This window comes from Camponotus vicinus, unplaced genomic scaffold (genome assembly GCF_025532165.1).
Source record: "Camponotus vicinus isolate PSW18456_S1 unplaced genomic scaffold, iyCamVici1.0 SCAF_14, whole genome shotgun sequence".
Lineage (NCBI taxonomy): Eukaryota > Metazoa > Arthropoda > Insecta > Hymenoptera > Formicidae > Camponotus > Camponotus vicinus.
In genome coordinates, this window is record NW_028141950.1 from 14,885,888 (window position 1) to 14,911,916 (window position 26,029).

At 32.9% G+C, this 26,029-nt stretch overlaps 6 protein-coding genes and 1 long non-coding RNA gene across 8 annotated transcripts in view; 2 read left to right on the plus strand and 5 right to left on the minus strand.

The window, feature by feature from the left end:
* LOC145965792 (uncharacterized) overlaps positions 1–26,029 on the minus strand; it is a 116,503-nt gene that overhangs the window by 2,998 nt on the left and 87,476 nt on the right. Inside the window, exons 2-6 of the mRNA XM_083089472.1 lie at positions 1,775–1,910; positions 1,452–1,637; positions 1,153–1,278; positions 1,007–1,069; positions 611–837 (exon numbers count right to left, since the gene is read on the minus strand). Coding sequence (XP_082945598.1) covers positions 611–837; positions 1,007–1,069; positions 1,153–1,278; positions 1,452–1,637; positions 1,775–1,875 — 703 coding nt within the window. The 5' untranslated portion in view covers positions 1,876–1,910. The remainder of the gene's footprint in view (positions 1–610; positions 838–1,006; positions 1,070–1,152; positions 1,279–1,451; positions 1,638–1,774; positions 1,911–26,029) is intronic.
* On the minus strand, positions 3,381–5,378 carry LOC145964942 (uncharacterized). The gene has a single exon (XM_083088090.1). It carries the CDS (start codon positions 5,376–5,378, stop codon positions 3,381–3,383), a length of 1,998 nt encoding a protein of 665 aa, XP_082944216.1.
* LOC145964943 (uncharacterized) lies at positions 5,995–7,902 on the plus strand. The gene has a single exon (XM_083088091.1). The coding sequence runs from the start codon at positions 5,995–5,997 to the stop codon at positions 7,900–7,902; it is 1,908 nt and encodes a 635-aa protein (XP_082944217.1).
* On the plus strand, positions 10,557–13,685 carry LOC145964944 (uncharacterized). The gene is made up of 3 exons (XM_083088092.1): positions 10,557–11,710; positions 12,255–12,526; positions 13,666–13,685. The coding sequence occupies exons 1-3, from the start codon at positions 10,557–10,559 to the stop codon at positions 13,683–13,685; spliced, it is 1,446 nt and encodes a 481-aa protein (XP_082944218.1).
* LOC145964945 (uncharacterized) lies at positions 15,665–18,297 on the minus strand. The gene is made up of 3 exons (XM_083088093.1): positions 17,962–18,297; positions 16,237–17,784; positions 15,665–16,135 (listed from the first exon to the last, which is right to left on the minus strand). The coding sequence occupies exons 1-3, from the start codon at positions 18,295–18,297 to the stop codon at positions 15,665–15,667; spliced, it is 2,355 nt and encodes a 784-aa protein (XP_082944219.1).
* LOC145964947 (uncharacterized) lies at positions 18,947–20,856 on the minus strand. Its single transcript, XM_083088094.1, has 2 exons — positions 19,660–20,856; positions 18,947–19,600 (listed from the first exon to the last, which is right to left on the minus strand). Exons 1-2 carry the CDS (start codon positions 20,854–20,856, stop codon positions 18,947–18,949), a joined length of 1,851 nt encoding a protein of 616 aa, XP_082944220.1.
* On the minus strand, positions 23,915–25,611 carry LOC145965343 (uncharacterized). 2 transcript variants are annotated; one of them, XR_014436676.1, is made up of 5 exons: positions 25,473–25,611; positions 24,871–25,009; positions 24,536–24,748; positions 24,360–24,439; positions 23,915–24,268 (listed from the first exon to the last, which is right to left on the minus strand). It is a non-coding gene; the product is annotated as an uncharacterized LOC145965343 (long non-coding RNA). The 2 variants fall into 2 exon arrangements; XR_014436677.1 differs by having other exon boundaries at positions 24,871–25,061.

Genomic DNA, 26,029 nt, shown 5'->3' on the forward strand with positions numbered 1-26,029 from the left:
TCTAATTCACGGGATAACTGTATAAAATTAGATCCCATATCTGTTATTAATGCATGCACAACAGCACCACAATTTCACAACTTAATAATAATATTAAATATAATATTTTTTAAAACGACACTTTGACATGATGTTTCTACAAAACAAAAACAAACGGGAAATTTCCAATTTCCAGCAATGCTTCGTGCCATTATGACTAAAGCACCTTTCGCAGGCTGATGTGATTTTTCAATACCTGTATCTTGAAAGCCAATTATATCATCCTGCGATATATTATAAAATAAGTGAGCTTTCAAACTCATCTCATCAACGCACAATACACAATGTCTTTCCATTGGTGATAATGATTGCATTATTATACTTAATACTTCAAAAATTTTATCATTTATTCCAGGTACTATATTCCAAGATTGTGTAAATAATTGAAGAGAACGAACAGAAGGCAAAGCGAAACTTTTCAGCAATTCTCTATAAGTACGCGGACTTGAAAAAAATAATGATAATGCAAATTGCTTGAAATCGGAATCATATCTCCTTCCACGTTTGTTTTTGGTCAAAGCATTGATCTGCGCAGACAATAATTGTACAAAATGTCCCGAAAATAGCTTACCACCTAATCGTAGAATATTGTTGGCATCGCTGGTTCCTTCGTTGATTTCTTGATTTTCCGTTTGGCTCTTCTTCTGTTTTTCTTTTTTCAGTCGAAGCCGTCGAACCATTTGCCGCAACTTGTTGTTCTGCTTCTTCAATTTTAAAACTTGCATACGTAGTTTTCTTTTGCGAGGATTATCATCCAATGATTTCTTCTTCCCCGTACGCATGGTGTTAGATGTGCTTCTGCAAAATACACAAATGTATTTATATGTAATGTAAATTAGACATTGAAGAAAAAGAATTTGGCAAAAAATCCTTTGTGATATATATATATATATATATATATATATATATATATATATATATATATGTATATCGCAAAACTAATATTTTATGATAAAGAAAAACTTACTGTTTATCTTTGTCATCTATTTGGTCTTCTGTTTGGATGTCTATTTCCTTTGTTTGGACATTACTGAAAAATTTTATACAATTGGATTATTACATTATGTTATTTTCACTTGAAATAACAAGAATATTGTTTTTGATTATCATTACCTTTTGCTTCCTTCTTGTACTGCTGCTGTCTTTTCCGCTTCTTCTATTTCATTTCTTGTTGCTTCTTGTTGCTTCTCCAATGTTGTAACACTTGATCTTTTTGTCCTTCCTTCTATTTCTGTATTTCTATAAAAGCAATATATATTATAATACTCTCTCTCTCTCTTTCTATATATATATATATATATATATATATATATGTATACATACATACAGTTATCATAATATAACAAAATAATGTTATTATTAAAAATAAAATATTTGGAACAATTATATAAATTATATAAGTAAAACCTTACTCCTTTTGGAAAGCTGGACCAAAAAATATGGTAGGTACAGCATCTGGATGTAATCGAATGACAGCCTTTTTTATAAGCCACTTGTCCTCAAAATGCAAATGGCATAGTGTACAATTTTGGTATGCGTACTTTGGCCCTTTCAATTTCAAATCCATCCTTTTTGATGCCTGTATCCATTTCAACCACCTGTAAAGTGTAATGAAAATTCATAAATATAAAAGTATATGATATGTACATATTATTTACTTTAAAAATATGAAAATATACATATATATATAATTAAATTACATATTTTATAAATAATAATTAAAACATTATCATACCTGTCATATTCCTTTGGAAATCTAAAAAAGTGCCGTTTTTCTAGATTGATGAAACCCATACATCCTGGTACTGCGCACCATTGTTTGGTTTTCTTGTCCATGTTTCCCTTAGGCCTTCCGGATCACCAAACAGCACCTGAAAAAGAAGTTAAGATCAAGGTGTAAAAATTTCCTAACAAGAGAATTGAAAACCTATATAAATAAATAGATTAACTATCCTCTTCGGGAAAGCTTCTACACACAAATAATTCTTTCACTTCACCACTTCACCACTTCTCACTTAATTTGCACCTCTAATCACGTATTCTCACTTCACTCGTAATTCTTGCTGACAAATATTTATGCCGGCATTTAATACTGAGATCAGTGAGCATTTAAACTGTGATTTAAACACAGATGTGATTTTACCGCCAAGAAAGAGAAAGAGAGAGAGCGAAAATCAAAGGAGAGAGTGAGAGGAAAGTACAGATGGCAGTACTGGTATACTCGCTGACTTCGCGCATGCGCATTCCATTTTATGCTACACAAAATCGGGAGAGTTGCGCTACTGTATATACTGTGATAATATCTTCTGGATATCATCTGTCTTGCGGATTTATATTATATATATATATGGGTATATGTATATATGTATACATGTAATTTTAAATAATATTGCATTTATATATATACACTAATAATTCCAATATTTTATATTTATAGATTATTCACATTGATGGTGCGAAAGCAAAAAAACCAAAAATCACAGATTTTAATATTGGAACATTACCATACGAATTATTAATACGATCTAACACTATTATAAACAATTTAGGCATATTTGATTTGAAAAAAATATTAATAATATAAAACCAAAATTAAAATAAAAATAGAGGATATACCAGAAAATTTAAACAATTATATAGGTAAGAATTATTTTAATATACTGAATTTAAACATTGTTTAATAAATTATATCAAAAATGCAATTAAAAATTCTTAATTTATTATTTATTTCTATAATTAATATAATTAATATAATATAACGTAATTAATATAAAATATGTTTTAGCTGTACAAGGCTATGTAAAAACAAATTTTAATACGTTCTCTAATAATTTAAAAACATATGGCTATGGATCCATTACCGATGGATATTACAAACTAATTATGAAAATACTAATTGCTTTAAAAAAGGACAAAAAATCGAGGTCAAAGGATATGTGAAACTTTCAAGTTGGTTATAAATTTAAATTATAAAAATATAAAGGACCCCGCACAAAACATGGGGGAAAATGGCTTTCGGTGGAATTGGCTGAAACTTTGCAGTTTTGTAGTTCAAGTAATGCTGATCAAAAGTTATCATTGTCACATGTCAATCCTATGAACCGTTTTTGTTCCAAAAAGGCTCAAAGTTCGATAATAGTGCCTACAATTCATTCTCGCTCTCAGCGTTACCCAGGATCAACGACGTGGACGTAGCGAGTATCTGATCCCTGTGTGTGTGTGTGTGTGTGTGTGACGTGTGTGTGTGTGGTGTGTGTGGTGTGTGTGATGTATGTGTGTGTGTATGATGTGTGCGCGCGTATAATATTAATTATAATATTAATGTGTTTATACGATTAATATTAATTGAGATTTTCTTGTTGCGGCCGATTTGCAGCATCATTGATTGTATCAATGAGTCTTGTTGAGGGGTAACGAATATTTTTTTGATGCCGTGCATATCCCAAAAACCATAAGATACTGGCAACATGTGCACACGTTCCAAGCGTTCGAGCACCGGACTTACATGTACAGTAATACCCTTGCACGGGATTTACTTCATCATTGTCCATTCCGTCATCCACTTCATCATTATTTGGTAAGTATGAGATCCATAGTTGGTATTTCGTCGCGTTTCTAAATCGTGAATAAACTCTTACTCGCATAAATCCAGGTCGTGATATTCTATCCGCATCTCGTAACATTTCAACTTGGAATTCTTCCGCTTCGTCCCTTTGCAACTTGTCCTGTATATAGGATGGGGCTAATTGAATTTGATATATACCAATAGTCACTAGTTTTAAATAGTTCAAAGATAACACTGGAAAATCAATTATTTGTACGGAATTTAAAGGAACCCATCTTTGAGCATTTCTTGTATGTAAATTGTCAACTTCTACCAATGCCTGAACCACATTCGGTTTTGTTGCTTCCTGAAGGATTCGCCGCGCCATGTTAACATCAGCCTCTTCCATAATAATAGTAGGATGGTACTTATTAATTATTGCGCCAGCAATGCGGAAAAAATCGCCTACGTTTGGAAGATGCGGTATTGAGACTATGTTGCTGAGGAATTTGAAAATTGTTTTTATGTGACCATTTCTAGCCTCTACAATCCATCTAGTTTTTGTTATTATTCGCGAATCATTTGCATCCTCTGTAGAAAGTTGCCGTTCTCCTGGTTGAATAAGTGCTGGCATTTTGTGTCGAATACCGAGGCGAATTAATAACTCTATGGCATCTCGATACCCCCTGTCTACAATTATTATGTCGCCTTCTCGGAACCATTCTCTCATTCTCTCAGCATCTTTCTCAAACTCGTTTTCAAGAATTGCGGCGTCATTATTTTTGCTATCTGAGAAGTATGGTCCTTGTATATCTAAAATATAACCATCCGGTGCAACTATCAAAACAGGCTTTAACAGATGTCGCCCCTTGTGAATGGAATATGATTGTCGAAGTGAGCGAAAATTGCTACTTTTTGGAATATAGACATATGTACCATCAATATATGCAATAACTCGAGGCTCTTGTGGCTCTGGATTATACAATTCATTACTGAATGGGGTGACATGTCTCTGTATATACTGTTCTCGTGTAATTGCGTTAAGTCCAATATTATCAGGAACAAAGCGTTGCATTAATGATTGTCTGACAGTAGCGATTGTCATACTTACAGCTTGTCTAGACGAATATTCGAACAGAACTTTTAAAAAGTCGTCGGAAAGTCCTTGTCGCATTTTACATAAGAACATTAAAAGGTCCTTCTTACTTATATATCTATGGCCACCTTGAACTGGTACTCTATCACAATAGGTAAATAATTCCAGAAATTGTTGTTTTGTCATAGGAGAAAATGATTCAAACTCAACATCGGTGAAACTGTTTTCATCGACAAATCTCGCCTGATTTTTGGCTACGCTACGAAGACCTTGTAGAAATGCTTGTAGTTGTTGCCCTTTGATAACATAAGACCTGTTAATAAAAGATAAACCAAGAAGGAACGGCTGTGGAATGAAGTTATTATTATCTAAATGATGTCTACACGATCTGACATATTCGGGGATGTATATATCTTGTAAAACAAAAGCGTTAACTCTGCATTCCAGTGAAAGTCTGTGTACGTCAATATTGGCGTTACAAAAAACGCAAGTTTGGCTACCGGTTTGCGTTAATACATTAAGCCTCATACAAGCAGGATCACGTTCAAGCTCAGTTATTTCGTTATGAATTGATTGATTGCAGTTAAAACATATTCTAGTTACATCCATAACAATAAGAGGCGGCCTGTGAAATTCTTCTCGTCTTCGAATAGCGATTTCGCATTTGTTGGCATCTTCCTCCCTATCTATGCGAGCCATCTGCCCAAGGAAATATGCCCTATCGCAAATATAGCAATGTGCGCGATTTCTTCTAAAAGCCATATTATATAAAAATCTAGTTTTGTTCCCTATTGAGTCTTGTCGAGGAATAACGAATATTTTCTTGATGCCATCCTAAAAACCAGATATTATATATTATATGAGTTTTCTTTTTATGGGTTATTTTGCTTAGAGTTGATTATTCTTTGCAATTGCTTCGTAACGCCGCACGGCGTACACGTTGATGTAGTTGTACTTTATACGTTATGATTATTCAAGTCAAATATTTACTTCTTTAAAAAGAGATTAAAACTTGATTCTTTTGAGTTATTAGACTTCGAGTTGATTTTGTAGCTGCACATAGCGTACTCATTGATGTAGTTTTAGGATATCATTATTCGCGAATTTCCGTAAAATAGTTACTTATAAATAGAGAACAAAACTAGATTTTTATATAATATGGCTTTTAGAAGAAATCGCGCACATTGCTATATTTGCGATAGGGCATATTTCCTTGGGCAGATGGCTCGCATAGGGAAATAGGGAGGAAGATGCCAACAAATGCGAAATCGCTATTCGAAGACGAGAAGAATTTCACAGGCCGCCTCTTATTGTTATGGATGTAACTAGAATATGTTTCAACTGCAATCAATCAATTCATAACGAAATAACTGAGCTTGAACGTGATCCTGCTTGTATGAGGCTTAATGTATTAACGCAAACCGGTAGCCAAACTTGCGTTTTTTGTAACACCAATATTGACGTACACAGACTTTCACTGGAATGCAGAGTTAACGCTTTTGTTTTACAAGATATATACATCCCCGAATATGTCAGATCGTGTAGACATCATTTAGATAATAATAACTTCATTCCACAGCCGTTCCTTCTTGGTTTATCTTTTATTAACAGGCCTTATGTTATCAAAGGGCAACAACTACAAGCATTTCTACAAGGTCTTCGTAGCGTAGCCAAAAATCAGGCGAGATTTGTCGATGAAAATAGTTTCACCGATGTTGAGTTTGAATCATTTTCTCCTATGACAAAACAACAATTTCTGGAATTATTTACCTATTGTGATAGAGTACCAGTTCAAGGTGGCCATAGATATATAAGTAAGAAGGACCTTTTAATGTTCTTATGTAAAATGCGACAAGGACTTTTCGACGACTTTTTAAAAGTTATATTCGAATATTCGTCTAGACAAGCTGTAAGTATGACAATCGCTACTGTCAGACAATCATTAATGCAACGCTTTGTTCCTGATAATATTGGACTTAACGCAATTACACGAGAACAGTATATACAGAGACATGTCACCCCATTCAGTAATGAATTGTATAATCCAGAGCCACAAGAGCCTCGAGTTATTGCATATATTGATGGTACATATGTCTATATTCCAAAAAGTAGCAATTTTCGCTCACTTCGACAATCATATTCCATTCACAAGGGGCGACATCTGTTAAAGCCTGTTTTGATAGTTGCACCGGATGGTTATATTTTAGATATACAAGGACCATACTTCTCAGATAGCAAAAATAATGACGCCGCAATTCTTGAAAACGAGTTTGAGAAAGATGCTGAGAGAATGAGAGAATGGTTCCGAGAAGGCGACATAATAATTGTAGACAGGGGGTATCGAGATGCCATAGAGTTATTAATTCGCCTCGGTATTCGACACAAAATGCCAGCACTTATTCAACCAGGAGAACGGCAACTTTCTACAGAGGATGCAAATGATTCGCGAATAATAACAAAAACTAGATGGATTGTAGAGGCTAGAAATGGTCACATAAAAACAATTTTCAAATTCCTCAGCAACATAGTCTCAATACCGCATCTTCCAAACGTAGGCGATTTTTTCCGCATTGCTGGCGCAATAATTAATAAGTACCATCCTACTATTATTATGGAAGAGGCTGATGTTAACATGGCGCGGCGAATCCTTCAGGAAGCAACAAAACCGAATGTGGTTCAGGCATTGGTAGAAGTTGACAATTTACACACAAGAAATGCTCAAAGATGGGTTCCTTTAAATTCCGTACAAATAATTGATTTTCCAGTGTTATCTTTGAACTATTTAAAACTAGTGACTATTGGTATATATCAAATTCAATTAGCCCCATCCTATATACAGGACAAGTTGCAAAGGGACGAAGCGGAAGAATTCCAAATTGAAATGTTACGAGATGCGGATAGAATACCACGACCTGGATTTATGCGAGTAAGAGTTTATTCACGATTTAGAAACGCGACGAAATACCAACTATGGATCTCATACTTACCAAATAATGATGAAGTGGATGACGGAATGGACAATGATGAAGTAAATCCCGTGCAAGGGTATTACTGTACATGTAAGTCCGGTGCTCGAACGCTTGGAACGTGTGCACATGTTGCCAGTATCTTATGGTTTTTGGGATATGCACGGCATCAAAAAAATATTCGTTACCCCTCAACAAGACTCATTGATACAATCAATGATGCTGCAAATCGGCCGCAACAAGAAAATCTCAATTAATATTAATCGTATAAACACATTAATATTATAATTAATATTATACGCGCGCACACACCATACACACACACATACATCACACACACCACACACACCACACACACACACGTCACACACACACACACACACACACACACACACAGGGATCAGATACTCGCTACGTCCACATCGTTGATCCTGGGTAACGCTGAGAGCGAGAATGAATTGTAGGCACTATTATCGAACTTTGAGCCTTTTTGGAACAAAAACGGTTCATAGGATTGACTTGTGACAATGATAACTTTTGATCAGCATTACTTGAACTACAAAACTGCAAAGTTTCAGCCAATTCCACCGAAAGCCATTTTCCCCCATGTTTTGTGCGGGGTCCTTTGATTTAGAAAAAAAACATGTACTCAATACTAATATTATTCATATAGAAGAATTTTCGATGTATCACAAAAGATTCTGGTATACCGACAGAATCCCCGACCGTAACTTTTCGGCCTTTAACTATATTATACACATTAACAACAATATATAATCTTAAACAAAACAGTTATAATGGCAATACGAGTCGAGTGTCGATGTTATAACACATTTATTTATAATACAATCAAATAAATATTGATATTAAAGCATACAAAGAGAGGATAGCGAACGTTTCGACCCTATTTTTGGATCATCTTCTCTCAGCGCGAAAGTATAAAATAAAAGATAATATAATGAAAAAAATATAATAACAAAGTGTTTTATATCGGAGTCTGTTACAAAGGGTGCTGTCTAAAGCGATAATAAATGTCTCGGTATCTCATTATCTTGACGATGCCTACGTAAAAACAAAGGCCAAAAGTAAAATAAGTTAAATAAATAATGTAACTAATATGAACAAAGAAAGAAAAAAGTACTAAATTAAACATGAAATTACGAGATTGAAATGTCAATTTATTAAAAATGATGTAAATATAAACTGAACATAAAGTCAAAGAACTAAAATAAATAAGTTATAATTAAGTTAAATAAATAATAAAAAGTTAAATAAATAATATGACTAATATGAACATAGAAAGAAAAAAGTACTAAGAATTAAACATGAAAATTACGAGATTGAAATTATTTTAATGTCAATTTATTAAAAATGATCTAAATAAACTGAACATATAGTCAAGAAATAAAAATTAAAAGGTTAAAAAGATAAGAAGTTACGGTAAAGGTTAAAAAGATAAGAAACTACGGAAATAAGACTTACTTCCAGGCATCGAAGATAATGACGCGCCGAGGAGACGAATAGAGACAACTTAACATCTCCGAAGACAAAGATCGACTCGTCTTTAACGGATAAATGTGACTTATATATAAACGGTAAAGAGAGTCAAGTAATGTATAAATGTACACATACGCAAAGTCGCAGACCTATTTGTTAAGATAGAAACTGTGTTAAATTTTTGGCAAGTTGTTGACAATATTTAAATAAATTTCTGGTAAACGTTCAGTATCCGTTTGCAAATTGAGACCATTTTTTTGCCTCTTGATATATAGCATTTCGGAGATCAATCTTTTACTCAAATATGGTTCTCGATCCAAAACCTGAACGCCATCCCAATCAAAAGTATGATCAAAACCAACCCTGTGATTCGTGATGACTGATTGAGAATTAGTGTTATGTCTAATGTGACTGCGATGTTCGTTGATTCTGGTATGCAGTTGTCTGCAAGTTTGTCCAACGTAGGACGCATCGCAATCCATGCAGTTCAATTTGTATATGACGTTCAAAGAATTGGAGGTAGGAAGAGGATCCTTATGAGCCCTGATGAAGTTTTTCATTTTATTGATACTGTAATATAAGAGTCGAACATCCAAATCCTTAACGATATGTTTAAAACGCCCAGAGATTGAAGGAACGTATGGTATCGTCAAATAAGTAATGTGATCATTTGTGTTTATGACCTGGGTATTATTCACTAAGGAATTTGATTTGAAAATGCTTTAATATCAATATTTATTTGATTGTATTATAAATAAATGTGTTATAACATCGACACTCGACTCGTATTGCCATTATAACTGTTTTGTTTAATTTTATATTTCGAGTCTTATATTTATTAATTTTTGTAATTTAAACGCTGGCTGCAATAATGCGTTCCTACTCGTTCTTCAATAGTATTAAATTTACGTTTGGTGATGAAGCGGTCTTGTCCTTTAAGAAATGGATTAAATATCAGAAATTAATTATTAACTGTAAGGTCAAGATTGAGTTTTTGCGTAATTGTATTATGTATAATGTCACTCCGCCACACATAGATAACTGCTTTAAGACGTTTAAAAATTTCACACATCCTAGATCTGTTAATAAATTTAAACTCTTCAAACATGCGTTTACAAAAAAACTATTGCGTATTGAAATTAATGACTTTTTTTCTTTATCTGGATTCGCGCGCACTCAGATTTATAAAATTTCTAAGGCTATGTATTCTCGCGTTCCTGAGTCCGTTTGCAATTCTTTCTTTTCTAAACAAGCGGGATCATTGTTTTCCTTTTTTTGTAACCAACGAGAGAGACTCAACAAGAAATTTGCCTCTCTACGATCTAGGCGTAATGCCTTTCTCCAAAAGTTAGATTCCATACATTATTTTTGTAGTTTTTCTTCTACGTCTGGGAATTTTGGAAACCTAAATAATATGAAGTTCTCCTTTAAACCTCCAGAACCGGCCCTTCATTCCGATGACATTATTGAGATCAAAGTTGATTCTGGGTCGTTTATCAACAACCACTATTCCCTTTGTGACATTAACAAAAAATGGTTTGTTAATTTATCGTCCATTACCATCCCGAAGAATATACAATCCTTGTTACAGCTGGGCGAGAATTTCAGTCTTCCTACACAGAACAATGACATGCTAACAATGGAGTTCATCAAGAGTTTTGAAAATAACATAAGAAAGCTTCCTGCGGTCAGTCAATCAGCTATTCGGAATCGATCGTTGAACACTATCAACAATTTACCTTCTTACTCAGTTAACAGAGATGAACTTGATGAGACTCTGAATAGACTTACATTAGCTACGAAAAAGTTTCTTAACAGCAACAAAAACCTAATTTTGACTCGAGCAGACAAAGGTAATGTCACAGTTGCTTTAGACAAAGACAAATATGTTAGAGAAGTCGAAAATCTTTTGATGGACACTGACACGTACATGGTGGTTGGAAGAAGCCCTGTCAAGAAGTTAACAAATAGTTTACGTGAAATGTTAACGAGATGGAGGAAGTCGAATTTCATCTCAGCTTCCACTTACAAGTCACTTTATTACAGTGATGGTATTTTACCGAGAGCTTACGGTTTACCCAAAATCCACAAACCGAACTGTCCATTTAGAGTAATTGTTTCATCCATAAACAGTCCTTTGTATTTTTTAGCCACATATTTACATAAGATCATGATTAAGAGTTTTCCGGTTTCTCACAGCCATGTCTCCAACAGTTGTGATGTAGTTAAAAAACTGTCTAATACATACCTCGACAACAAATTCAGATTAGTTTCGCTGGATGTAATTTCTCTTTTTACCAACGTGCCAACAGATCTGATTATTGACAGCGTTTCTTCCAGATGGAGTAATATCTCGCCAAATTGTGACATACCATGCAATGAATTCCTTTTAGCAGTTAAGTTTGTGTTGGATTCATCCTTTTTCACCTTTAACGACATCACTTACAAGCAATCCTTTGGCACGCCGATGGGCTCCCCCTTGTCTCCTATTGTAGCTTACATAGTGTTGCAGGATTTGGAAAACAAAGCACTTCTTTCCTTAAAATTTACTCCCCCCTTTTATTTAAGGTATGTTGATGATGTTCTGTTAGCCATTCCTCCTTCTTTTTTTAAAGATACTCTTGACACTTTCAATTCTTTCCATCCTCGTCTACAATTCACAATAGAAATTGCTGTAGACAATAAAATTAACTTTTTAGATGTGACTTTAATTTCCGACAATAATTTTATAATTTTTGACTGGTACCGTAAAGATACCTTTTCCGGTAGATACCTACACTTCTTATCTCAACATCCTCTCTGCCAAAAAAGAGGCACAGTAATTGATTTAATAGACAAGGTTTTCCGCTTGTCTCACCCTGTTTTCCATTATAAGAATATTAAATTGGCTATCAACATCCTTTTAAGCAATGGATACCCTTTAAATTTTATTTTCCACACATGTGTTGACCGCCTTAAGAAACACCTTTTCAAATCAAATTCCTTAGTGAATAATACCCAGGTCATAAACACAAATGATCACATTACTTATTTCACGATACCATACGTTCCTTCAATCTCTGGGCGTTTTAAACATCGTTAAGGATTTGGATGTTCGACTCTCATATTACAGTATCAATAAAATGAAAAACTTCATCAGGGCTCATAAGGATCCTCTTCCTACCTCCAATTCTTTGAACGTCATATACAAATTGAACTGCATGGATTGCGATGCGTCCTACGTAGGACAAACTTGCAGACAACTGCATACCAGAATCAACGAACATCGCAGTCACATTAGACATAACACTAATTCTCAATCAGTCATCACGAATCACAGGGTTGGTTTTGATCATACTTTTGATTGGGATGGCGTTCAGGTTTTGGATCGAGAACCATATTTGAGTAAAAGATTGATTTCCGAAATGCTATATATCAAGAGGCAAAAAAATGGTCTCAATTTGCGAATGGATACTGAACGTTTACCAAAAATTTATTTAAATATTGTCAACACCTTGCAAAAATTTAACACAGTTTCTATCATAACAAATAGGTCTGCGACTTTGCGTATATGTACATTTATACATTACTTGACTCTCTTTACCGTTTATATATAAGTCACATTTATCCGTTAAAGACGAGTCGATCTTTGTCTTCGGAGATGTTAAGTTGTCTCTATTCGTCTCCTCGGCGCGTCATTATCTTCGATGCCTGGAAGTAAGTCTTATTTCCGTAGTTTCAACTTCTTATCTTTTTAACCTTTTAATTTTTATTTCTTGACTATATGTTCAGTTTATTTAGATCATTTTTAATAAATTGACATTAAAATAATTTCAATCTCGTAATTTTCATGTTTAATTCTTAGTACTTTTTTCTTTCTATGTTCATATTAGTCATATTATTTATTTAACTTTTTATTATTTATTTAATTTAATTATAACTTATTTATTTTATTTCTTTGACTTTATGTTCAGTTTATATTTAGATCATTTTTAATAAATTGACATTTCAATCTCGTAATTTCATGTTTAATTTAGTACTTTTTTCTTTCTTTGTTCATATTAGTTACATTATTTATTTAACTTATTTTACTTTTGTCCTTTGTTTTTACGTAGGCATCTTCAAGATAATGAGATACCGAGACATTTATTATCGCTTTAGACAGCACCCTTTGTAACAGACTCCGATATAAAACACTTTGTTATTATATTTTTTTCATTATATTATCTTTTATTTTATACTTTCGCGCTGAGAGAGAAGATGACCCAAAAATAGGGTCGAAACGTTCGCTATCCTCTCTTTGTATGCTTTAATATCAATATTTATTTGATTGTATTATAAATAAATGTGTTATAACATCGACACTTGACTCGTATTGCCATTATAACTGTTTTGTTTAATTTTATATTTCGAGTCTTATATTTATTAATTTTTGTAATATATAATCTTCTACTCATTTACAAGACAAAAGCATTGAAAATATTTAAGTAATTATTTGCATTAATAAATTAATATCTAATAAAGAAACAATTTTTTTACTTTAGGTACACAACAATATGAATAAATACTTACAATAGAACACAATCCGAGTCTTATAATCTATAAATTACTTTTCCAAATAGAATTTTCTTGATATTCAATCAAAGAGCTAATTCTTTCAATGATATTAAATCTAATTTTAATGATTTCTCTCCAAATGGGTATCTATCCACCTTTGTATAGTAAATGTCTAATATCCAATACCTATATTTAATCATAAACCTATAAATATGTTTGTTATGCCAAAATCACATATTACATTTATTTTCAATTAATAATTTTACTAATATACTTTGATTATTTAACTGAACAAATTAGTATAAGTAAATATTACTAATACTGATCTGTTCAGTTAAATAATCAAAGTATATTAGTAAAATTAATAATTGAAAATAAATATGAGAAATCGTTACAATTAGATTTAATTTCATTGAAAGAATTAACTCTTGGACTGAATATCAAGAAAGTTGTATTTGGAAAAGTAATTTATTAGATTACAAAATTCAGATTGTGTTCCATTGTAAATATTTATTCATATTGTTATGTAACTAAAGTAAAAAATCGAAATTATATGAATTCAATAAAGAATAAAAATTTACACAGAAATGTGCTAAGTAAAACGTTAGTACTTGATATTAATTCTACTAATATATTACTTTGATTATTTGACTGAACAGATCAGTGAAATTTATGAACTGTTACATTTATTAATCTTATGTTTATTAAATTTTTAATATATTATTAATATAATCATTTTACTATTACTATTATATTGCAATATTATATTTTAAATTTAATTTATAATCTCTATATTTCTGAAATATTGTAATCAATGTTTAAATATATTAATAAATCTATACATGTTAACTATGACAAATTTAGTAAAATTTATAAAAATATTTAACTTATATATATAATTAGATTATTAGATAATTATATTCCATATAACACAGAAAGATTGCAGACATAATTAAAATGTTAGTGATGCAATTTACATATTGTAAAATGATCTTATATATGTATAATTATAGGTTATATATAATATATAAGACTATACTTTATAATATGTTGCATCACACTGTAACATTTTAATTGTGTTTGCAATCTTTCTATATTCTATGGAATATAATTATATCTAATTATATATGAACAGATTTCTCTCTCTCACTCACACACACACACACACACACACACACACATGTAGTTTTGTATAATTATATATATATATATATATATAAAGAATTTTTTACCTGGACAATTCAATATTCTGTTGTCGAATATGTACCCCATACAGCACAGAAGCTTGCATCAACATTGCTGCAATGTTACAACATTGCACATAGCAGTGTAATGCTGCAGAAATATTGCAGAGACATTATTTTGTAATATTACTTTGGCAATGTTGCAGCAACATTTTAACATAGCGAAAATGTATAACATGTGTTTCTTTACTTGCCGCTATGTGGCGACACCAAACTTAACTAACTCGTATTCGAATTTTCATCTAAAGTGGATATAAGGCCTACAAAGGACTAATGTAGTAATTATATTTGTATAATAGTTTTGTATGTTTAGTTTCGAAATGAATGTGGACTGTAATTCACTGAATTTCACCTCGTTTTTATTTTGCAACCTATTTTACAATGACGTGTCCTCCTGCGCGTTCCTTCGCCATCTGACGGCCCTTTTACTGGCCCCTGCTCTCCTCAGCGCCAACGGCGGATAGTTAAACTAAATATAACGCGTGTTGCGGTAATTAAGGGTGCACAAGTAACGCACAAAGGAACAATTCTTAACTAATTCTTAACATACCCCCCGACATTGAAAGGTACTTTCAATATTAATGAAATAAAGGAAAGTTTCGGACTCTAACTACATTATGACTGAATGTAACTTAAGTCTAAATAAGGTAACACTTCTATTACAGATAAAATTTGGAATTCGCAACAAATAAACCTTAACTGTAATTGTAACCCGTATTGAATATAAACTAGGTATTTATAATTAATGCTTAGAACTATCCGTTACGCTCGCTTCTATTGGTAACGGGCAAAGTTTTGCGGTGGCGATTCTAATAGTGCCTGTTGCAGTTTTTATAGTAGCAACTCTGGCTACCTTATCCTTTCCGGGATGAATGGATATAACACGTCCAATTTTCCATTTTAATGAAGGAAGGTTGTCTTCTTTTACAAGTACCATTGTCCCCTCTGTTATGGGAGCCGTTACGGTTTTCTTTACGCTTCGTTGCTGTAATTCGGAGATATACTCCTTACTCCATCGTTTCCAGAAATGTTGTTGGAGACTTTGGACTAGTTGCCACCTGGATAATCTGGATTCTGGTAAGTCTGTCAATGTGGGATCTGCTGGAGCTGTGAGTGTGCGACCAATAAGAAAGTGAGCAGGCGTAAGGCGTATCAAATCGTTAGGATCTGATGACATCGGTGTCAAGGGACGCGAATTTAATACTGCTTCAATCTGTGTGAGCAGCGTATACAATTCTTCGAATGTTAAAATAGTATTACCTGCTACTCGTTTTAAATGATATTTTGTCGACTTTACGCCAGCCTCCCATAAACCATCGAAGTGTGTGAATAAGCGGGTATGAAGTGCCAACTGATACCAATCTCGCTTGCTGCTTCCTCTATAGAATTTGTTTCATAAATTAAAAATTGTGATAATTCTTTTAGTTCTCTATTAGCCCCAACGAAATTAGTACCGTTGTCTGAGTATATGTGTGTTGGTTTACCTCGTCTAGCCGAAAAACGCCTGAGTGCAGTGATAAATGCTACCGTCGTTAAGTTAGAAACTAATTCTAAATGAATTGCCTTTGTTGTGAAACAAACGAATAAACAGACGAATGCCTTGCTTGTTTTGCATTCTCTACCTTGTCTATCTTTTATCATGAAAGGGCCCGCGTAATCTACTCCCGTAGTGTAAAAGGGTGCCGTTAGTGATATGCGAGCCTTGGGTAATTCTCCCATCAATGCTTGAGATTGCTGTGGTTTGTTTTTGAAACATTTTATACAATTATGTACTATTTTTTTTGCTAAATTTCTACCGCCAATTGGCCAAAATTGTTCGCGAATTGAGCTCAAAAGTAATTGTGGTCCCGCATGCAATAGTTTCAGATGTTCTCTTAAAAATAGCATTTTTGTAAATTGATGATCTGCCGACAAAACTATGGGATGTCTCTTATCTGCATCAAACTCTGAATTGCTTAATCTTCCGCCGATCCGTATGATACCTTCTCTATCAATAAATGCATTGAGTCTAAGTAATCTTCCTTTCGTTATCAAATGTCCTTCTTTGAGCAATCGCACTTCCGCAGAAAAGGTCTCTTCTTGAGCTAGTTTTATAAGATTATGCAACGACTCTTTTAACTCAGCCGCTGTTAAAATGATCAATTTGTTTTTATGCTTATTTTTGCAATTACTTATAAAACGCTTGCAATATGCTATCACACGAATTAGTCGGTTCAAATTTGTTGTACGACTAAACAAGAATGAATTAGTTATTTGAGTTTGCTTAGCAGTGCAAACTGCTCGTTTCAGTTCCATTATTGTAGCTTCGCAGTTAGGCATAGCAGGCCATTCATCTTTTGAACTTAACAAGAAGGACGGACCTTGCCACCAAATAGTTGATTGCTGTAACTGATTAGGTAGCAAGCCTCGTGATAATAAATCAGCTGGGTTTTCTTGCGTTGGCACATGCCGCCAGCTGGTATAGTCCGTTAATTCTTGTATTTCTGACACACGGTTTGCAACAAACATTTGTAGTTGCCTTGGCTCTGTTTGCAACCAGTTAATAACTATCGTGGAGTCACTCCAGTAAACAATTTTATCGATCGAAGTATTCAAGGAATTGACCACCTTTTTCATCAATCGTGCGAGTGTGAGAGCTGCACAGAGCTCTAATCGAGGTATGGTTTGCAGTTTAAGTGGTGCTACTCTGGTTTTAGAGCATAATAATTGAACCTTTGTTTTCTGTTGTTGAGTTATTGAACGGACGTATACACATGCTCCATATGCGTTTTGTGACGCGTCTGCAAATCCGTGTAATTCTAATTCGCTGTAACCGTTACAGATTACGTGTCTAGGGATCTTAATTTGATTTAGATCCTTTAGCTGCTTGCGAAATAATATCCAGTTAGTGTGTAAATCAGCTGGGAGAGTCTCATCCTATGAGACTTTGAGCACCCATAATTTTTGCAACAGAATTTTGGCTGAAATAAAACATGGACTCAAAAGTCCTAGCGGATCGAAGATTTGAGTTACTTCGGATAGTATTTGCCTCTTTGATACCTTTGGAGGAGGTAATTCCTTTATTGCATAAACCAGCATATCTTGATGAGCTTGCCAGCCTAGACCGAGAATCTTCGTTTGAGCACTACATTTAAAGTTCATTACATTCGGAATTTGATCATCAATAGGAATGTCTTGTAGAACTGCTGCTTCATTAGAGATCCATTTTCGTAGTATAAATCCTGCTGATTTTAAGACTTGAGACACTTTCTCTACTATATCTCTGGCTTGCTTTATTGAATTCGCTCCCGTTAAAAGGTCATCGACGTAAAAATCCTTTTCAATAATCTTTGCTATGTCCGGCCATTGCTGCTTGCATTCTCTTGCTAGTTCCATTATGCATTTTGTCGCTAAGTAGGGAGCTGCTGCCGTGCCGTATGTTACTGTGTTTAATGCAAATACTTCCACTGGCTCTTCGGGATTCAAACGTCATAAGATTCTTTGTAAAGAACGCTGATTTGGAGTTACGAGTATTTGTCTGAACATTTTCTCTATATCTGCAGACACTACATATGTATACATTCTAAATCTTGTAAGTATAGCAAATAAGTCTTCTTGTAGAGTGGGTCCTACCATTTGTAATTGATTCAATGACAGCCCGTTATCTGTAGCAGCTGATGCATCGAAAACTACACGTACTTTCGTAGTTAGGCTCTCGTTACGAATGACACAATGGTGTGGCATGTAGTAAGCTATCTCATTGTTTGAGATATTTTTTACCTTACTCATATGTTGTAAGCTTCTATACTCGTCGAGAAATGCTGCATATTGTTTTTTGAGTGGAGGGTTTTTTTGTAACCGTCTTTGTAAACTATTTAAACGTCGTAACGCCCCATCGTATGACACACCTAATACTGTAGGATCCTCTTTAAAAGGAATGCTGACAACGAATCTTCCGCTTGCATTGCGCGTACATGTTTGTGAGAAGTATAGTTCACATTGTCTTTCTTCATGTGACAGTAACTTGCTTTGATTTGAATATTCTTCAAGTTCCCAAAACTTGGCTAATTGCTATGTCTGCTGATTTGCTTAGATTGCACTTTATTGTTGTCCGATGATTACTAGCTAATGGTCCCGCTGCTATCCATCCTAATCTTGTTTTTTGCATTGTGAGTTGCTGGTCGCCTAGCTTGAATTGACCTACACAAAGAAGATTCCAAAACCAGTCTGCTCCTATGAGAATATCCACCTTAGCGGGTATGTTAAATTGAGGATTAGCTAGTTGAATATTCGTGGGGAGTTTGAGATCCTGTATGTTAACCTTGCTATTCGGTAGACTGCCTGTTATCTCAGGTATGATAAGGCATGACAAACAAAATTCGTAGTTGCCATGGCGTGCAGCAACTTTAATTTCACATTTATGCTTTATTTCACACGATGTACTATTAATGGCTTCGAGGTTTATGTTTGTGTTTGTTTTCTCTAATTGCAACTCTTCACAAAGTTTATTTGTAATTAGACTAGATTGTGATCCTGGATCTAGTATTGCACGTGCTCTGTGTTTTTTACCATGCTTATCCTGCACAAGTATTATTGCCGTTGACAAAAGGACTTGATAATTCTTTGCCCTGTTATGCGAACACAAAACTGACGTAGAATCGTTAACTTCCTTGGAATCAGTAGACTGTTCAGGTTGCGTCTTTTCAAAATGTATTGTAATGTATTGTGTTTACCTGAACATTTCTTACATGCTCCCGCCTTGCAATTTTTAATATAATGTCCTGTTTTCATGCAATTGAGGCATAACTTGGCATTTCTTAAGACTTCTGCTCGTTTCTGCGGAGAAAACTGTAAGAACTTAGGGCAATTTGACAAACGATGTGCTTCTTTGCATACTGCACATTTTTGCTCTTGAACTAGAAATGACTTTGATTTTGCAAACTCTGATTGTTTAAATTTGTGTGCGCCTTTCTTACTTAACTCTAATGTTTCTAAGAGACTTGCTCTCGAACTGAGAAATGTTTTGAACTCTTCTAACGTTGGGAGATCTTTGTCTACGCGTTGTTTTTCCCATTCTCTAGCGGTACTACTATCTAATTTGCTTGACGCTAAATATATTAGTAAAGCATCCCAATGTTCCGTCGACTGACCTAATGCATTTAATGCTCTTAAGTGTTTATTAAGAGTATCTAAGATATTGCGAATTTGTGTAGCTGACTCTTCCTTTATAGAAGGTATGCAAAAAATTGCTTTAATATGATTATATGTTAATAAGCCTTTATTGTTAAAGCGATTGCAAATGGTTTCCCAAGCTATAGCGTAATTTACTGCTGTAAATTCTAACGATTTAATGATTTGAGCTGCAGTGTCCTCTAATGCAGCCTTCATGTAATGAAACTTTTGTATTGGCTCTATTGTTTCATTATTGTGTATAAGTGACTCGAATGTATCTCTAAAGCCTAACCATTCGTCTATATCACCCTTGAATTTTGGTAATTCGATTGTAGGTAACCTTATACCGGGTTGCTTAAAAATAACGTTTTGATTCGGATGCATTGCTATATCTGGAATGTGATTTGTGTCCCCTGTCGCCGCGGACATTCCTGGGATAGGCGTCGCCTCGCGGGTTTCGTCCATCACTGCACTCATCGTTCTCGCGCCACGTACTAGTAAACCTTCCGCCTTCGCAACTAAACTAAAATATTCTTCTTCAAATGTTTCGCGATATTGTGCTTCTCTTTCGTCGCTTGTGAGCTCGTCGATCGCAGTCTGTATTTCGTTGTATCCTTTGTATACTTCTCGTATATTATTGAGACGCTCGCGAATTTCGAACCTCTTTATTTCTTCTAACGCCTTTGTCGGATCTGGAAAACTACTCGTTATTTTTACAATGTAGTTTTGAAACATCGTAAGTCTGCTCTTGAGTAGGCCTCGTCTTTTTACTAACGCTTCCATTTTGTTATGCTATGATAAATTATAATGCGAAATGTATATTAATACTACTACAATACACAATGACTACGATACACGTATATATATATACAGGGTGAATTTTAATGGTTGTGTCAATCTTTTTATCATACGGGAGATTACCGATCGCAATTTTAATAAATTGATTGATACATAGATGTCAGTTAATTGAATGGACTGTATCGAAGGCCGAAATATAATGTGTACAATTGAAGCAAGTTAAAAGCTGAAATTATGTAGTGTGGATTTATTATTATTATTAAAGCTATGCATTTATTATTATTATTATTATTATTATTATTATTATTAAATATATATGTTATTATATTTATTATTATTATTATTATTATTATATTATTATTATTATTATTATTATTATTATTATTTTACTATGATCAAATTAGGGATTTATTATTATATATATTCGATATATTAAAGCGGAAGAAATACATATTTAAAAATTCAATTCAAATTTAACACTTTAATGTTTTATGTAAAACTTTATTTCAAATTCCGCATTTATTTTTATGATAAATTTTTATTGTATTATATGCTAAAAACATGCTGCAAAAAATTTTCTTCCTTAAAATAAAATTACGCAATTGTTTTATAAAAATGTATTTCTTGTGGAACAATTGCGTGATTTTATTTCAAGAAGGCAGAAATACTACATACCTTTAACGTATAAAAATAATAAAAATTTTTATCATAAAAATAAATGCGGAATTTGAAATAAAGTTTTACATAAAACGTTAAAGTGTTAAATTTGAAATGAATTTTTAAATATGTATTCTTACTACTTTAATATATTAAATATGTATACGTAGCTTTAATAATAATAATAAATCCACACTACATAATTTCAGCTTTTAACTTGCTTTAATTGTACACATTATATTTCGGCCTTCGATACGGTCGATTCAATTAACTGACATCTATGTATCAATTAATTTATTAAAATTGCGATTGGTAATCTCCCGTATGATAAAAAGATTGACACAACCATTAAAATTCACCCTGTATATATATACAGGGTTTAGCAAAAGTGTGGAAACCCCTTAATATTTCGAAAAATACGCATTTAAAAAAAAATGTTTCATACAAAAGTTATAGGGTTTTATGTGGCGCATTACACAGCAACATTATTATGACCTCGAATAGCGTTGTCAAGGTTATGTGAAGGTCACCTCCAACTTTTTAAATGGGACACCCTATATGCTTTTGCATATTCTTGTAGCTTATCTCGAGAGCTTTTCAAAACACTATAATTAAGTTAGTTTTCATTAAGTACTTTCCGAGTTATGAGGCTTGAAATCATTTCTTAATTTTACATAAACCATAAAATATCTTGTAAAATATTTATTTTTCGATTATCTTACCTTAATACTTTTATGTACAAAATAATGAGAGTAATCAATTGGTGTAAAGAAAACATACAGTTGTTTTTAAAATATGGAATTGTTAATTGCAAATTACATATTTTTTCTTAAAAACAACTATGTTTTTTCTTTACACCAATTGATTCCTCTCATTATTTTGTACATAAAAGTATTAAGGTAAGATAATCGAAAAATGAATATTTTACAAGATATTTTATGGTTTATGTAAAATTAAGAAATGATTTCAAGCCTCATAACTCGGAAAGTACTTAATGAAAACTAACTTAATTATAGTGTTTTGGAAAGCTCTCGAGATAAGCTACAAGAATATGCAAAAGCTTATAGGGTGTCCCATTTAAAAAGTTGGAGATGACCTTCACATAACCTTGACAACGCTATTCGAGGTCATAATAATGTTGCTGTGTAATGCGCCACATAAAACCCTATAACTTTTGTATGAAACATTTTTTTTTAAATGCGTATTTTTCGAAATATTAAGGGGTTTCCACACTTTTGCTAAACCCTGTATATGGTAACACTATATGTATACTAACGCTATGTGGTGGTAACTATACTAGATTACGTTTATTAGTATTGGAAAGCCCGCTCACTTATCTTTGGTTTACGCTACAGTCGATATCCGAAATATCTGAATCGGTTATATGCCTTTGTCCGCTTGCTCGATGAATCTCGAGAGCCTTGACCGATGAATTTTTGCGTTCTAACAATGAAGTTTGTCCTCTGTAGCTTTCCGATGAACACGCTCCCTTTGTATATGAGACTTGCGTATTTCTTTCAACAAGCTCGTGAATTTCAAGATGGCTCATTCGGATGCTGAATAATCCTCGTGTTAATATTCAGCTGTCTTGTGTACGCGGCTGTTTATATCCGCTCTCTGTTTCCGGCTTTGTATATATCTGGCTCGAAGGACCAATGTATAATAGTTTTGTATGTTTAGTTTCGAAATGAATGTGGACTGTAATTCACTGGATTTCACCTCGTTTTTATTTTGCAATCTATTTTACAATGACGTGTCCTCCTGCGCGTTCCTTCGCCATCTGACGGCCCTTTTACTGGCCTCTGCTCTCCTCAGCGCCAACGGCGGATAGTTAAACTAAATATAATGCGTGTTGCGGTAATTAAGGGTACACAAGTAACGCACAAAGGAACAATTCTTAACTAATTCTTAACAATATTTCTTGTCTTGTGTCAGTTAAATTTCTGATAAACTGACTTGATTTATTTAATATTCTGAATCCTAATAAGGGATCTAGATTATTAAACAAATAATTTGTTTAATAATCTAGATCCCTCGTTGGGATTCAGAATATTAAACAGATTTTTCTTCATTGAATCGGTAAATGGGAAATAATTCATTTATTGCACGTATTAAAATATTCTGGTACCGAGTGTATGTAAAATAATTGTATGTATATTATTGAGATAAATATTTAATAAGATACATTTGATAAAAAACACTAATAGATATTTTTTTTCAAAGGCGGTAAATGTTTTTTTTCCTATCTTTCTTAAACATTTCTTTATATTTTCAAAGTTTATTTATTAAATTTAAAACGGTCTGCATTTGCAATAGCAAAACGCGTTTTAATATTGCAAATACGTTGCACCGTAACATTACTACAATCTTACATTGTAATATTTCTGTGGGCGGACATTTCAACGTTGCTGCAAGCTTGCAGTAATGTTGCAGAAACATTTCGCAACTTCTATGCAATATTACAATGTTTCAATGTTAGGTCTATGCAACGTTTTTGCAATCTTTCGGTGCTGTATGGGACTATTATTTGTCCAATATTTACTATTTAATATTTCCTACTGTTTGTTTAATATTTACTTACAATATAAATAAAAGATAATATTATCTGCACACATCAATGTTGATTTATAATCTGGATACGTTAACATCTAACTTTTGGTTTTTTTATTCTTCATCTAATTTTCTTCCATTAATTATAAGTATAACTGTAGTTTCAATATGAATAGATTTATAGTAAAAACTGAAAATGAAATAAAAATATATTATATATATATAATATATATGTATTCGACAAAATTTGATTTAGAAAAAAACATGTATTCAATACTAACATTATTCATATAGAAGAATTTTCGATGTATCACAAAAGATTCTGGTATACCAACAGAATCCCCGACCATAACTTTTCGGTCTTTAACTATTATATATTATACACAGTATTATACACGAATAAATAAACTTTTCATAAATAATACAAAAAATTAACGAAAAATAATGGCATTCTTACTTTGTTTCTAAATATAATTTTTCTTATCTTTCTGATTAAAATTATGACTTTTGTATAATATATAATATGTTATACTCAATTAAAATATGTATAAGTTTAGTAAGTTGCATCAACATTTGTTATAAAACTATTCCTCGCAACCTTTAGCTAACAACTAGATTGTACACCGTAACAACGATACATGTCTTTTTCTCATCCACAATGCAAAAAGCACTGAAAAAAATTAAATAATTATTTTGCGAAAAATTAAATAATTATTTGCATTAATAAATGAATATCAATTAAAGAAACAATTTTTTTATTTTAGATGCAGAATAATATGAACAAATACTTACAATGGAACACAATCCGAGTCTTGTACTCTCCAACAAACTACTTTTCCAAATACAACTTTCTCAGTATTCAGTCCAAAAGCTAATTTTAGCGATGGAATTAAATCTAATTTTAACGATTTCTCTTCAGATGTGTATCAACCTTTGTATAATTTTAAATATTTAATACCCAATCCTTACATTTTAAAAATAACCTATAAATATATTTGTTATGTAAAATTACATATTACATTTAATTTCAATTATTAATTTTACTAATATACTTTAATTATTTAATTGAACAGATCAGTTTAAGTAAATATAAATTCAATGAATAAAAGAATAAAAATTTACACATGCTAAGTAAAACGTTAGTACTTGTTATTAATTTTACTAATATACTTTAATTATTTAACTGAACAGATCAGTATAAATAAATCTTATTAATATTTTATAAATTCAATAAATAAAAGAATAAAAATTTTTGCAACGCAACGCGCTAAGTAAAACGTTATTTATTACTTGATAAAGACAAAGAACGACAATGGACGACAATGAATTAATAATATCTTTTAATTATTCAATAATTTAATGGCCTTTACTAATTATTAAAGATTTATATTTACCAGCTAGAAGTACTTGTTATATATCGAGAAAATGATCAAAGACCTAATCTGATTCTAAAAATAAGCTTCAAATAGAAGCAAAGGACGTGTCTAGGCGTAAAAAGCCGTCCAGGCACGTCCGCACCGGACTAACAATGGACTCTCAAATTCTCGAAGTATGGTGTTACCATTTTCGAGACGCTGCCCACTGGGAGCGTGTATAGAAAGGGTAATAAAGTGCTATGTATGTACAGTGCGCTTTTAAGCCCCTTACACAATGCCAGGCAACAGGCAATAGGAACAGGATATATATATATATATATATATATATTGCGACGTGTTTTTCAATTTCAAAGAATTTTCCTCGGATGATAGAGAGAAATTTGGGGAACGAAAACGTCGTCAAAAAGAGAGCGGAAAAGGTACTTGCGTTCGGGGGAGCCGGGATGGAGGGTGCTCCTGCGCGAGCCGCGGCGAAGCGAAGGCCGTTTCGAGATCTCGAAGTTGGGCGCCAAATACGGTCTTTCACGTATCAATTCGCGAAACGCGAAATTCGCGATAAACACGGGCCTTTTTCG

Coding starts and splice junctions, on each gene's coding strand:
- LOC145964947 (XM_083088094.1), bottom strand. CDS start 20,856: ATGGAAGCGTTAGTAAAAAGACGAGGCCTACTCAAGAGCAGACTTACG. Junction 19,601..19,659: donor ATTATATTAAAAATTGCAAG/GCGGGAGCATGT, acceptor CATTTTGAAAAG/ACGCAACCTGAACAGTCTAC.
- LOC145964944 (XM_083088092.1), top strand. CDS start 10,557: ATGAAGTTCTCCTTTAAACCTCCAGAACCGGCCCTTCATTCCGATGAC. Junction 11,711..12,254: donor ACTCCCCCCTTTTATTTAAG/GTATGTTGATGA, acceptor CTCATATTACAG/TATCAATAAAATGAAAAACT. Junction 12,527..13,665: donor GGATCGAGAACCATATTTGA/GTAAAAGATTGA, acceptor TTTTTACTTTAG/GTACACAACAATATGAATAA.
- LOC145964943 (XM_083088091.1), top strand. CDS start 5,995: ATGGATGTAACTAGAATATGTTTCAACTGCAATCAATCAATTCATAAC.
- LOC145964945 (XM_083088093.1), bottom strand. CDS start 18,297: ATGGAACTAGCAAGAGAATGCAAGCAGCAATGGCCGGACATAGCAAAG. Junction 17,785..17,961: donor AGGAATTACCTCCTCCAAAG/GTATCAAAGAGG, acceptor TTTCGCAAGCAG/CTAAAGGATCTAAATCAAAT. Junction 16,136..16,236: donor CTTATTCACACACTTCGATG/GTTTATGGGAGG, acceptor CTGCTCACACAG/ATTGAAGCAGTATTAAATTC.
- LOC145964942 (XM_083088090.1), bottom strand. CDS start 5,378: ATGGCTCGCATAGATAGGGAGGAAGATGCCAACAAATGCGAAATCGCT.